This window comes from Thalia democratica, chromosome 9 (genome assembly GCF_965202585.1).
Source record: "Thalia democratica chromosome 9, ktThaDemo2.hap1.1, whole genome shotgun sequence".
In the NCBI taxonomy this organism is placed as follows: domain Eukaryota; kingdom Metazoa; phylum Chordata; class Thaliacea; order Salpida; family Salpidae; genus Thalia; species Thalia democratica.
This window is the reverse complement of record NC_139173.1, coordinates 17,562,032-17,577,469: the sequence shown is the minus strand read 5'-3', so window position 1 is coordinate 17,577,469 and position 15,438 is coordinate 17,562,032. Positions and strand designations below refer to the sequence as shown.

Genomic DNA, 15,438 nt, shown 5'->3' with positions numbered 1-15,438 from the left:
CCTGGACTTTCGTATGCCGTGAGACAAGCTTATCAAAAGGGTTGATCATACCAATGAATCATAAGTAAAGTACATTTATTAACTATTACAAAAAGGTTGAGGCATATTGTTAAAACAGTTATTTTTTTGAACTGTTACATATATTATAAATTTTCAGTCAGTTTTATTTAAGTATTTTGAAACAAAATAAAAGAAGAGTGGAAACCAAATGATTTTTGTTCGAGTATACAAAACAAACCTCAGTTTAGTACAGGGGTTACACACTGCGACTATCAAAACATAAATCACTAGCTCGGGTACTTATAAGTTGAAATACATACTTTTCTGAAACAATAATACTATTCTTTGTTCTAAAAACTTAGAATTAGGCTTATAATTTGTTAATTACTTTTTATTAGTGCTCCTTTAAGCTTGTTTTATCACATTTTCGATTTAAAATAGTAGTATTATTTTGATTAATAAAATTATTTTAAATTAGCTGAGACCAGTAGAAGATTTTATGTAGACTTTGCGGCCTACGAGTAAGTTTTTCTATTTATTTTAGCCTGGTTTTGTATAAGTAATGTATCATAAATATGACACACGTATCGTAGATATACGTCTCGACTATCAAAGGTGAGCTTTAATATCTATTAATACGCAAATGCAACTGTATATGCTGTTTAAAATATGCTTATTGATTTTATAGAACCATAATTCCGATTTGTAGTTCTTGTATTTTTATATTTAATTAGGTAAAAAGTATTCAGTTTTATATATACCTTAATTTTACATGTAACTTAAATATGCTAAAAAAAAATTATTTTGTTGTTTTTTACAATACAAGAACCTAATTTTAAATCTTAATTATCCAGTATTTGTTAATTTAAAGTTTAACTTTATAGCCCTGTTTAGTTTAAGTAAGTTGTTATAACTTTTGATAGTGTTTCTTGTTACCCTGGAGAAGACATTTAATTGTATGACTCAGTAACCGAAAGGTTTTTTCTTACACCAGAATCTTGGAACAAACTTTAGAGATTTTTTTGTCGTTCAATAAATTATTTTTATCATGTTAGTTAGGGTTTCAATTTAGATAAATTTCTAAAAGTTATTGTAGCCTTCAAATACTAACGACGTTTTTATAATAGTGATAACAACTCTTTAAAATTCTTGATGCATAAGACTACTATTTTTTTTGAAATTAGACAGACTAACACCTTCTAGGTTTAGTTGAAACTACCACACAGTACTTTAAAACTAAATGAGTATAAAGTACAGTTTGTCTATAGTTTACCTTAACTATATTTACAGCTATAACATATTTTGTACATCCTGAAGTTTTCGTTTGTAAAAACCATTACGGAATATTTTTCTATTAATGAAAAGTTTATATTTTAATTTAAAGGTTTCAAAAAATATATTAGTTATATAAGCCTAACAAAATACTTAGATGTCTTAAAATACGTAAAATAAGAAAACTATGAAAAAAGGTTCTCCCATCTTCTATTTTAATAATCCTTTCAGATTTGTAACAAGTAATCTAACTATTAAACAAACTTTAAAAGATAAAAATAATATAGTACTCTGTGAAACCTTTATTAGTATTAAAATTAAGACTTCATCACCCACAATTATTAATTTTTACTATGAATCTAAACAAATACTTAGTCAGCTTAAAAACTAACTCTTGATACTAGGTTTAAAAAAATTCAGAACTTTAAACTTGTTAATTGATTTCTTATTTTTCGAACAAATATGTTTTTATAATTGCGTAATACTTTAAATACTAAATCTAATCAGTCTTAAACAAAAGTTATAACATTTGACTGCAAATATGCAAGCTAAACTGTTTTTATTAAGTTTTCAAACATTTTTACATTTTATACTTCTTAAATTTTACACAGCAATTATATAATAATATAATTTTATTAAAATTTGATTTTATAACAAACTCATCAAGCAAAAATAACCTATTTTGAATAATAGAACTAATTAAAACTTAAATTGAACGCATTTACATTGATTTTAAAACTGAACTACTTTATAAAACTTTATTAAAGCCCATGAGACCTCTTGCACTGCTTGAGAGCGTCGTTGAAACCCTCGCACAACGAAATGTCGCTCTGATTTTGCGCGCACTGCAGAAACTGTTCCAGTTCGAAACTGCACACGTTTTGTTGCTGCTGCTGCTGTTGTTGTGCGTACATTGGCTGTTGCTGGGGTTGCTGTGCGTACGTTTGCTGTTGCTGATATTGCGGTTGTTGCTGGTATTGTTGTTCTTGCGGAGGAGGAGCTTGTTGTTGCTGCTGCGAGTCAGATCCTCCCCAAATCATCCTTGAAATTCCAGTGCCGATAACAGAACCTGCAGCCACGCCACCTGAAAGTTGTTTGCAATATTTTCACTGAACTTCTTTGAGAAGAGCAAGTTTGGGTTAATAAATGTTGTTAGTGATTCTTATAAAATATTCGAAAAAAAAGCAAAGTTAAAATTGGACTAAAAATTGATTTTGAACAAAAAATAAATATATTATCATAGAATAAAACTTTCTTTTGCTAACAACAACAGGGTTGGCACTCTTTGAGTCAAAAAAACATGTTAGAATGACGAAAATTGTCCTGGGTTATCTTGAGTTTTTACAAATCTTGGATATAATAAAAAATACAAAACTATCCGGAGTCAGCTAGAGTTTAAAAAAATCACAACATCCTGAGATTTAAAACAAACTTCAAAATATTCTGAATTTGTGGCAACCCTGCAACATTGATAAAACTTGCGAAATTGTTGATATATAAATATTCAAGTAAACAAACATCTAAAGTTGAAACTAACTTAGACCTGAAATAAATAAAAATTTACGAGTTTAGAAATTAAAGTTAAACATTATGTAGACTAAAAGCTGTTATCATAAGTTTTAGATTTGTAGTAAATCTGTAAAAAAAAACTCAAATTTCAAAACTTGAAGGCAAATGAAGTTCAAAAAAATAAAATACCCAAATATACCCAGAACAACTTCATATTTTTGTATTTCGATAGCAAACGTTCTTCGATTTTTGTAGAAGATATTAAGTAAAAATTCTATTAAAAAAAGTGTGTAATAAAAAAATATAACAAGTTAAAATCAAAACTAAAATCTAAAAAAGTAGAAGTTTTATTAATATTTAGCATCTAATAAATTGAGAATGGGGCGAGATACTATAAATGAATGATTGTAAAAGTCTAACAACTTAAATGAAATACTTGTTATTTTTTAAGTAATATTGTTTATGTTATCACCATAAATCTTAATTTAAGTACTCAAATAAAACTTTAGTTTAATTATTAAAAAATCATAACCAGAAAAGGAGAGAAATTCTACCTGATAATTAAAATCAACACTATAAAACAAACAAAAATAAAAATAGAATTTATAAAAAATTTAAAACTGAACAACTCTATATAATTTAAGTTTTAATAAAAAAAACTATCTTGATTGTTCAAAAAGTTGAAAACTAACCTCAGTTTACTAAAAAAGCAGTCTAGCTTGAGTTTAAAATGTAATTTAAATTAGTTTAAGTGTAAGACAACACTACTAAAACTTGTTTAAGTAAAAACCTTAAAATAAGACATACATACAGGGTGGCCACTAGTATTTTAAAAATTCTCCAGGTTTTTGAGTCTATTTTTAGTTTGAAATTAAGTTTAAGGTAAAAAACTGTGTCAAATAGTATAACAACATTGATTAGATACTGTAAAGCTACTTTAAATGTGTTTTTTAATTAAAAAAAATTTTGATGACTAAATTTTTTTTTATCTATATGATGTATTTTTTGTGTCAAATCGAAATTTTTCTACTTTACATGAAGAAATTAATTAAATTTTCAGGTTTTCCAGTGATTTTGTTCAAAATTTTAGGTTTTGTTTACAAAATTTCTCAAATTCCAGGTTTTGTGGCCACCCTGTATGAGTCAAAAACCCTGTCCTACATGACTAAAAACTATCCTGAGTTTTTTCTAAAAAAAATAATAATTAATTTCTTTAATAAAGTTGGTTAAAAATTAACAAAATATTGGAAATAAATCAACTAAAATTCATTCAAAATCTATAAAAAAATTGTCCTGAGATTTTTATAAAAAACATAGCTATTCTGAGTCATCCTGAGTTTGAAAATAAAAAATCATAACACCAAGACTTATCTTGAGCTGTCTTGAGGTTTTTAATATATCCTGAGTGTGTGGCAATTCTGATATATTCAATAAAGTCTTTAATAATTTCTATCAGCAAAGGTTAAATGCCTAGGATTGAGATCTGCCAACTTCATACTACACCTAACTTATTTAATGAAGGCTTATGTATGAAGAACAATCTTTTGTTAGTAGGTTTTATTATAAATTATGCACAAGTAAGTTTTGATGCTATGCACTAATCATGTGTAAAAAAGTTGCAATAAAAAACTCAGGTGGCAATGGATAAAATTTTTGAACATAATTTTACAAAGTATATGAAAAAATTAGAAGATGTTATATCGTATTGTAATAAATAGCTTAATTATAGTTTATTGAACAAAAAAAAAAAGACGCTCAAAATACTTGGTCCTAGGATCTGGTACACAAAGAACCTTTCGGTTATCGAGTCCCACATTACGGATACCTTTTAACATCTTGTCAAGGACTTAAAGTGTAATAATGAACTTTAAACTAGGACTTTTGAAAGAAAGAAAAAAAATACTATACTTCTTTTAAAGAATTGAAAAAAAAACTACGTCAAGTTACAAAACTACAATAAATTACACAGTTAATTATTAATTTAATAAAATGTAAAATTGTAAAGATGATGTGTATGTCAAATTTTTGTTATTACTGAGCATCAACTACAATGGCAATTGAATTTTAAAATGTGTGATTTTAAATTATGATTTCAATGGGTTTTCCTTATGTAAAACAAATTTGAATATAAGGCAAAGATCAAAGTCAAAAAAACACGCTTAATTTTTATATAAGTATGCTTCCCTAAAGAGTTGCAAGAACGCTAATGCTGCTATGCCAACTGAACATTTAGCACTTTTGCATCTTTTAACTTGAAGTGTCATGCTCAAGCGATTTTTGTAAATAGTTGTAAATTTAAAGAGCAAACCTGGTTGCCCAAAGAAACGGTTTTTAATTAGTTTTTGCGTTTTTTCCTTTCGTGTTTTCCAATTCAAAACAGAACCATTATAAATGCCAATTAATTAGGTCTGGCTGCTATAAAACAATTTTTTAAACCTTATTTAAACCCATGTTTAAGAAATTGTACCATTTACAACCTTTACACGCTATACCTTAATTCTAGCAGCTATAGTTATAAATTATAAAATTTAAGAAAATTGATAAATTATGCTGCATTTAGTAACCAATTCATATATTTTGATCATTGTTTTTTTTTTGTACTTTGATTTCAAGTCTTTCCAAGATGAAAAAGAGAATAGATCGAAAGGGCTTTTAGAGGTTTATGTTGGGTGTAAATCTTCCACGTAATTTCATATTGTTTCCTTGCACTGTGCTGCAGAGTTGTAAGAATGCTATGTTGCTATGTAATACCTTTGTTTTTTAAACTAGTGTGGCCTTCAACTGATAGAGATATGACACTATGCTGCTAGTTTCCAGATAAAAGTTTAGAGTTTTGTGCAATTCTTTGGTTAATTTTTTTTCAATAGTGAATGAAGTTATATGTTTCTGGAACATTTTCTTAGAATTTCTATTAGAACCGACATAAAATGTTGAAATATTGTTAGATACTATGGTTTTATACTATACTTGTTACATACGAAATTTTTTGAATGATAATAGGAGTCAACAGGCAAATGTTTGGCAGTCTGAATTTTCAATTTGGTTCTGTTTGATTATTACCCTCTAACATTTTTTTAGTCTTTAAGTTTATACTTTTCAAGAGAATGAAATCTTAACATTTATTTGTTAAAGACTTTCTCATAATCATGATCATTGCCATTATGCTATTTAATAAGGCATAGGTAGGGGGTCTTTTTTTACATAAACTAACATTGGACTTATTGAAGGCTATCCAAAAAAATTGCAGTAATCACTATAAAAAATATATTTAAAGTAAAAACATGATAAAATAAGTAAAAAACAGAACTATTAACTCGTACATGATCATAAAATTAAGAATTGAATTGTTAGTTTTTGTGTCAAAAACTTTTATTTTCATTGTTTTGAAAAGGTTTCTTTTTAGCTAAAAGTATTTTGCGTACACAGACTTTTGCTTTGAATGCCACAGTTTGCTAACCACTGCACTATAAAACACTTTTTGTAGAACAAAAATTCAACTAACTTTAAAGTGTATATCAGTTTTGTGAAAAATTTTCATAAACAAATATAAATTGTTGTTGATTGATTTCCTGTGACTTTTAAAAAACTACTAAAAATCATATCCTTCTTTTATAAAAGCAATTTAGTTTTTATTTCTAAAAAATTTTTTTTTTGTTAATTACAAACAATTTGTAGGAAGTGGATTTTTGATTTTTTTAAACTTAAAAACCAAAAGTAACAAAAATATTTTGTTTAATTATGATTGAAAAAAATATTAAGATAAATTTAAAGATTTTTTCCTTTTAATACTCATAATTTATTAAAGATTAAACAGAGAAAGTTAAAAAAAAATTACTAAATAACTGTAGAAGGAGATTTTTTCTTCTTAGTCTGTTAAAATAATCTATTCAAGAACCTATTTAACTTTGTAATTTTGTTAAGTTATATTTCATAAGTTACTATGATCTTTAAGTACATCTGGTAGCTTAGTTATTCATGTAAAAACTACGACCAACTAAAAAAAAAGTAATTTAAGAATTTATTTAAGAAGTGAGTTTGTAAAGTTCCTGATATAGAATATAGTTAATTAAATTTTTTTTATAAAAACTAAAAACATTTTTATGTAATATTTTATTAAAAACCAATCTAAAAAACTTATTATACTTTATTAATTTTGGTTGACAAATTTTTGAAAGGATTGCCACTCTTAAAAGCAAAGATTCAAGACTGAGTCAGATTACGATATTGGTTTACCTTATATTAAATAAACAATATTTTTTTCAAGTAGTTTAACCACAAAATCTAACAGTAATAAAAATGTTAAGCCCGTAGGGGAGGGGTCAAACATTTTTTATTCAAAAAAAATAACATTGGCTCTATTTTGAAAGGTTAGAGTAAATACTTTAATATACTTTTTATATAACACAAAAATTCAACTAAATTTTGAGAGGTAAACAGTTATGTAAAAAAATCCAATACATGAACGGAATAATAAAATTCATGGTTAAATTTTGTTAAATTCACTAAAAATCTATCTACTCCATCACTTTTAAAACATTTTAGTAAAAAGTTTCAGGAAATTTTCTGTTTAATATTATAAACAACTTATAGAAGGCCAATTCAAAAAAAATATCACCTAAAATAAAAAGTACTTACTTTGTGGTTTGTTTTTTTAATTTTTTTAACTTATAAAAGATTACACTGAGAAATTTTGAAAACAACTGCTCTAAAACTGAAGGAGATAAATTTTTGGTGAAGTAGTCAATTTTTGCTTTTTTAGTTTGCGCCTACATAAGGAACCTATTGAATACTCTTTTTTTGATTTCTTATATCTCAAAGCTACCTTGAGATTTAAAAACCAATAAAAAACAACTCGAGCTTAGTTTTTTATGTAAATATAAGAATTAATTTTTTTAAGTGATTCACTTCTCCTCTTATGGCCTTAAACAAGCCTCATACTTTAATTAGAACAAACTTTAATCTGAGTTTCACAAAAAACCAATCAACTGGCCACAGTTTCAAAAAAAATGTTTAATTTATTTTTAGGCTAGATTGAGTTAGACTGTGGTTTTATAACACATGACAAACTAGTCTTAGTGAGTGGTAACATTGTATGTAACCTAGTAATTACTGTATGGAGGAAAAAAAGTCTTTGAACAAGATAGTATTTAAGTTATAAGTAATAAAAACTGAAGTATAACTAGGTTTAGTTTTTGTAGGGTAGAGTATAAATTAAATAAAAAGTTGATACACACACATATTGTACTGTATGTCAGAACTGATATATACCTGCTGTTGCAGCCATTTGTCCCATGATACCCGGTCCTTGACTTGCAGCAGCAGCCGGGGCAGCAGCAGGAGCGGCAGCTGCTGGTGGGGGAGCAGTTTGTGCTGGTGCAGGTCTGGCTGCTGGTGGCGGAGGAGCAGGCCTTCTGGCTGGTGCTGGACGTGAAGCCATACGACGACGTGGCATTATTGGTGTTAGTTTTTATTTACCTAGAATCCTATAAAAACATAATGATATAAAAAGAGTTGGATTTTAATTAGTTGGTTAGTTTTCTTGAAGCTAAGATAAACTTGATTGCTAAAACTGAATAAACGCACTCAGTATAAAATATTCAACCATCTGATACATGACATCAAAAAACTAATTTCAATAATTAATTTTTGTAAACCACTGACTAATTTTTTAAGATTATAAAATGTGTTTTGCTTTAATAATATTTATTTTTTTAGTAATACTTACAAAAATTTCAAGACACCTTTTTTATATAAAACTAGATAGGCTGTTTTATGAAAGTATAAACATCAAGTCACTTTTTACAGAATTAAAACATTCAGTTGATTTTTAAGATATACTTCAGTGTACAAACAAATAGATTATGGTTTTTTTATTGCTAGTATTCTTTAATAAGTAAAAGTTTATTAAATTCTTTTTATTTTTAACTGTTCCGGAATTATTAATTGTAAATGTTCACAATTTATAATTATGAAAAATAGTTTTAAATAAAAATTGTAAGATTATACTACAAAATTTTTAAGAAAATATAGAATTTTCAATGAAATAGTTTTTTTCTGCACTTACCATAAAGAACCTAATAAACTTTCCAACTTACATATCAAAAACTATTTAGAAATTTTGTTACTCTGTAAAAAGAGCTGGTAGTGGTAGCTAAGATAAATACCAACAAAATAAGAAAAATAAAATAGTAAAGAGCTAAAAATCTAACTTTTGTTTCAATGTGGACAACAGAGATTTATTAAATGTACTATTCATCAACATTTTTTTCAGAGACACATAATAATTCAGCTGGCACACTAGTGGATTTTTTGGTTTAAATAAAACAAACACTTGTATTAGCTATGTCAATTAATAGCATATTTTATCTAATATATTTTTCAATACAGACTTTATTTTACTTTACAGATACTATAAGCATTACTAAAGCATGGAAAATACAATTATAATTTTGGCACTTTTTTCTTAATAAATACACATAAAATTTTGTTTTCTATTATTTTTTCATTTGATTAAATGTTTTATACAGGAACGGGTCAAATATGTACAGAGAGAACCTTTTGGACAAATGACCATTTTTACACAAGAGTAAAAAAAAAATCAAAAGATAAACTAATTAAAAAAAAGTTATTGACCTAGGGAAAGGGGTAATAGTGTAAACTAAAAAAAATAATTAAAAATTAAGGGCATAGGGGGAAGTAAAACACTTTTTTCACAGTTTAATCTTATTTCATAAAGTTTTTACTAAGCTACAAGATGCTTTTTAAAGATTTAAAAAACTCGAAACAACTTTTGAGATATAGCTGGTCAAAGTCGGAGGCAACAATAGAGTCCTTATGGGAGGTGCAAACTAAAATGGCAAATAACTAGAAATCACTAAAAATCAATCTCCTCCTACGTTTTTTGAGATAAGTACCTCACATTATCAGGAAATGTTCGTTGCAAAACAGTTTTTTTTTGTGTTTTTTTATAAAACTTTTATTTTTTAATATACTTAAATTTTATTCCGACAGAATTTTCTAAATATTGCAAGAACATTTCCTGAAAATTTGAGGTAGTTATCTCAAAAAACGTAGGAGGAGATTAATTATTAGTGATTTCTAGTTATTTGCGTTTTTAGTTTGCAACTCCCATAAGAAATCCGTAAGAAAAAATTGCCTCCGACTTTGACTGGCTATACATCAAAAGTTATTTTGAATTTTTTAAATCTGTACAAAACATCTTGTAGCTTAGTAAAAACTATATAAAATAAGATCAAGTTGTGAAAAAAGTGTTTTACTTCCCCCTATGCCCTTAGAGTAAAAATATATTTCAACAGGTGCACAAGTGACCCCTAGTGCAAAATTGATGCAAAAGTAAAGTGTCTTTGTGCATATTAAACTCCTACCTGTTTTAACAATAGTCATAAACAGGTGCTTAGTATTATTTGGTAAATTAGTACATACAAACATCATTAGTAGTAGACAATTAAAAGCACAAAGATAATATAAAAGTTTATTTTTATTAATGAAATAAGAAGTCATTTTGTTTGTCTAGTTTTTCAAAAATAGGTTAATAAAAAAGAGATAATAAAGTACAAATATTTACAAGTTTATCTGATATACTATCTAAATATATCATATACAAATAGTAATAAGATCATAACTACTACTTTTTAAATACTATTATTTGTAAGGCACATAAAAATTTTCAAAGTTATATTACTTTATATATAGTTTATTTTTTGAAACTTTGTATGCTATATAATAATATAGCTAATAATATATATATAAACTTAAAATCATTTCTGTAAATTAAAACTTTATTTAATCTTGTCTATGTGAAAACTTTTACATAGAAATGCAAACTATACAAATTTTATGAAGTTTTTTGTATTCAATTGTAAAATTAATTACACTTCAGAATTAAACTTGCATTTTACTACATCAATGCTACTAAAGATGCTAAAAAATTAATAAAATCTTCATACTATTCTAGCACAGTTACAAGTTATAATTATTTTATTAACTATTAGTAGTAACTAAATTTAATTATATTGAATAAAAAATAAGACTATAAGAGAGTCCAACATATTTAAAAAATCAACATAGCTTCTTTAGTGAAGGGTTTTTATACGAACTATGAGTCAGTTTTAATAAAAATTAACTAAAAACTTCAACTATTTTTACATGTACTCATTTTTGTAAAAACTTTGTTATGAAATTTCATGGATTAGTTTTTTTAGAAATTAAAAAATTCACTAAAATCAAACTAAAATTTTATTTTTAACTAGACAGGGTTGCCACTTGTTTTTTCCAAATTTCTTCCAGGTTTTTACAAGTACACATTTTTGGGTCTATTTTTAGTTTAAAGTTAAGTTTAAGGTAAGAAACTGTGTTAAATAGTATAAAAACATTGAAAAGATACTCTATAGCTTTTAAAAATCTGTTTTTTAATAAAAATTTTTTTGATGATGACAAAAATATTTTGTCATTATGATAGATTTCTAGAGTCAAATCGAAATTTTACAACTTAACATGTTAAAATTGTTAACAATTCCAGGTTTTTTTAGCCTAAATTGTAAAATTCCAGATTTTTCAAGGTTTTTCCAGGTAAAGTGGCAACCCTGACTAGAATTCTTCAATTTTGAATTTTTATTCAATAGTTTAAAAGATTATGTTGGAATTTAAAAAAAAATGTTAAACTAAAAATAAAATGATCAATCAATAGGAATCAATATTGATTGAAGAAGAGCGACCTAACTTAAATACGCAAGTAGCATTAAATGGTAAAACAAAATTATTAACAATCCATTAATAAACATGCCTCTAGTTTTAATTACTGAATCTCTATTTTTTGTATTTATTTTAATTTATTCATACGTCATAATTTAAAGTTATTTTTAAGCTACTCACTCAACAAATTTTTTTTTAAATTTCATTTAAAATTTATCACTTGACAAAGAAATCTTGAATGATTTTAAAAACTTTGTGTAATAAAATATAAAAACAAAATGAACCTATTGATATTAAGTTGCAAATGGTATATAAAAATAAAATGCTTTTTATTAAAAAATATTCTTCAAATTAACGGTTGATATATAAGTAATGGACTAATTGTAATAATTTCAAGAATACTTAAACAATGAAGAACATAACATTTTATCAAATAGTTTTTTTTTTTTACAAAAAAAAAATTATCTTTGATAAGGAACATATTAAACACACCAAATTTGATGTCTTATATATCTATAAAGCTATTTTACATTTTATTAAATATGAAATGTGTCTGATAGCTAAGATAAAGCTCCTAAAAACAAGATCTACTTGATAAAAAAGTTTAATTCTATCCTTGGACACTATTAAACACTCTCTAAAAAAAACTAGACTGAGAGCATAATTGAAAATTTTTATTTACTTTGCATACTAATTTATACCTGTTATAGATAGCTTAGATTAAATATTTTACTGATTTTCAATAATGCAACACTAAATTCAAAGAGTTAAAATTATATAATTAATTATGTATTAGATTAGAAACAATAGTTCAACTATATTGATACTTTTTGTTAAATATACATAACTTTAGGCAGATTTGTTAGTCTTCTTAAATATGGCAACCTCCCAACAATGAACCTCCTTGCTTGTTTTAGATTCATCAGCTAGAATATGTCAAAACAATTGAAGTTTTACCTCGTTTCCTTTTGCTTGAGGGATACTGACCATGAGGGTGTGGCTATCTATGGTTTATTTTGACTTTTTCCCAACATGCTCCATAATGTCAGACTTGGGTCTAAGCATGTTATCTGCAGTGAGCTTGGATAGTTCATAGATGACATTACATGGGACACCACAGCATGGTCTATTAACTAAAACTCAAGCTTGATCAACATTGCTGACAATGACTTACTTCTGTATTTCTATATTTTTTATTGAAAGACCTCAAATATTGGTCCTATATAGCTCCAGTTATTAGTGAACTAACCAATCAAGCATTTCATGAAGGTAATTACCCAAATTGTTTAAAATTAGCTAAAGTTATACCTATATTTAAATCAGGTTCAAAGACACTCCCAGGAAACTATCGACCGATTTCACTTTTATCAAATATTAACAAAATTATAGAAAAAGCCATATATAGTCGCTTATACAAGTTTTTTACAAAGTTCAATATCTTAAATTCTTCTCAGTTTGGCTTTAGGGAGGGACACTCTACTACCTTAGCTCTTTCAGAGTTTGTGGAAAGTACATTGTCCTCCTTTGATAAGGGAAATGCAGTTTGTGCTGTTTTATTAGATTTGAGCAAGGCCTTTGACTGTGTGGATAGAAAGATTTTGTTAGACAAATTAGAATATATTGGTATAAATGGAAAAATGCATAATTTAATAAAATCATATTTAACTGAAAGAAAGCAATTTGTTAATTTTGGAGGGCATGAATCAGATTGGGAGGGTGTAGAAGTAGGAGTGCCACAGGGTTCTGTATTGGGACCATTATTGTTTTTGGTATATATAAATGATCTTCAAAACAACACCAGTCTTAATGTACTAAATTTTGCAGACGATACATAATTATATACCACATTTAAAAAAGACAATTACAGAACGGACACTGCATACCTTAATTCAGAACTAGATAATGTATCAAAATGGTTAAAGGATAATAAGCTTAAACTAAATACTGATAAAACAAGGTACATGCTCTTTCACTCTGGTAAAACAAAAGTTTGGAAAAACACAAGTTTACAAATAAAAATAGGTAATACATCCATATTAAAGGTAGAAAAATATAAGTATCTTGGTTTTACAATTGATAGTAACCTCAATTGGTCTGACCATATTGAAGCAGTAAAAACAAAGCTATTGAAGACAATAGGTATTTTATACAGAATAAGGTACTTTTTGAATCAAAATTCTTTATACTACATCTTTAATTCTCTTCTGAGTCATGTAAGATATGGTTTGTTGTGTTGGGGTAGGGCAAGTAAAACTAAAATTACTGAGATCGATAAACTCATTAATAGAGCATTAAGATGCATTCATTCCAAAGGTTGGAATGAAAGTGTTAAAAGTATGAAAATAGAAAAGAAAATATTAGATGTTAAAAATATGTTTAAGTATGAGGTAGGAGTTTTTATGCACAAATTTAAAAATGATACTTTGCCAGTTAACTTTAAGCCTTACTTTACAAACGTTAATAAAATGCATAATCATCGAACAAGATTTGCCAAAACAAACTATTTTTTCCCAGAGTAAATAGTCTCTTTGGTCTTAAAACATTATTTTACCTTGGTTCTAAACTATGGGAAGAATTACCTAGAAACTTAATAGATCAAAGATATCTTGGAGCATTTCAATATGGAATGAGAGAAAACTTACTTAAAAGACAATCAGAAAAATAGCAAGTATAATCTTTACCAATAGTTAAACTTATATCTTTGTATTGATTTTGTCTTAAACCTTCTTTTTGGGCTGATTGCTGTTGGTCTTATAAACTGGGTGAAGGTAGAGCTGTATTGGTATAGGTTGGTTTTATTATTTTTATTTTTTATTTATACTTTTTTAATTCGTTTCTTGAACATAAAATTTAATAGTATTGCTTTGTCCTCATTGACAGTGTGATTAAACAAGTAGATGTTTTATTTTTATTTTTTAATTCTATTTTGTAGCTTTTTGTTTACTATATATATTAATTGTCAATTTGTTTCAGAAGATAGAGATTTTAAATTTAGAAGTAAAAACTTGATATTTTTTAGATATTCTGGTTATTTAATTTTATTTGTTAGAAATTAGTTTTAGGTTAACAAACAGTTTATTTAACTCAATTGAATACTTTTATTATTACTTTAATTTTTTCAGAGTATTTGTTAAGTTTTATTATTTTGTTTTTTAAATTTAGCTGTTTATTGTTAGGAGTGATTTTATTTTGAGTAGTTTAAACAAATTCTATCAATTATTAGTGCTAGATTTTATTGTTTAAAACTGAATTGTTTATAAATCTATAAAACAGTTAAACAATCTTTTTTTTTTTTTTTGCTCTATTTTTATTTACTTACAAACACATATACTAGAAATTTAAAGACACTATTTTAAAATACATGGTGCTCTATAAGTTTTATGACATTACTAAATATTTTATGTATACTGACATTACTAACTCTCCCCATTTATTCAATTTTGAGATATCTGTTGCATTTTTTGTGGTTGCTCTTGTAGAAAGGGCAACAAGAAAAATGTGAATGTACATGATCATAAAAATAGAAATCTAGGGGAGGAGACGGTGTGGAGCCCATGGTAGACTATGGTTTCCATGGTCAATATTGGCAGTAATGGGTTAAAAAAGGGTGCTTACCATTTTTAAACTTAAAACAAAAAAATTGTATATACAGTTACTTTTTAAGTTTTTGTTTTTATTTTTTCATTATTGTTTTAAAGTTAGCTCAAAGAATTAGTTACAAGTAAAAGGTGTGCAGCTCGATGACCGAAAGGTCTTTCTCCACACCAATCCATTGACCTTAGTTGTGAGCGTTCACATTTTTCTTTCTTTCTTTTTTTCTTTCTATGACCTGGTGTTTAAGGAACCTTTCGGATATTGAATGAGCTGTACACCACTTGGATACAGTTCATTGTTTTGTTTCCAAAATTTTAAGTATAAAACTGCACCCCTCTCAACATTTTTTCT

The 15,438-nt window shown here is 26.4% G+C and overlaps 1 protein-coding gene across 1 annotated transcript; it reads right to left on the bottom strand.

The window, feature by feature from the left end:
* Positions 1–1,621: 1,621 nt before the first annotated feature.
* Positions 1,622–8,260, bottom strand: LOC145843933 (uncharacterized). Its single transcript, XM_082951212.1, has 2 exons — positions 8,050–8,260; positions 1,622–2,356 (listed from the first exon to the last, which is right to left on the bottom strand). Exons 1-2 carry the CDS (start codon positions 8,231–8,233, stop codon positions 2,034–2,036), a joined length of 507 nt encoding a protein of 168 aa, XP_082807338.1. The 5' UTR covers positions 8,234–8,260; the 3' UTR covers positions 1,622–2,033.
* Between the last annotated feature and the right edge of the window lie 7,178 nt (positions 8,261–15,438).

What these genes read in the sequence shown, in the direction of transcription:
- LOC145843933 (XM_082951212.1), bottom strand. Translation starts at nt 8,233, where the DNA reads ATGCCACGTCGTCGTATGGCTTCACGTCCAGCACCAGCCAGAAGGCCT. An exon ending in ACAAATGGCTGCAACAGCAG is followed by an intron (nt 2,357 to 8,049) that starts GTATATATCAGT and finishes AACAACTTTCAG; the next exon opens with GTGGCGTGGCTGCAGGTTCT.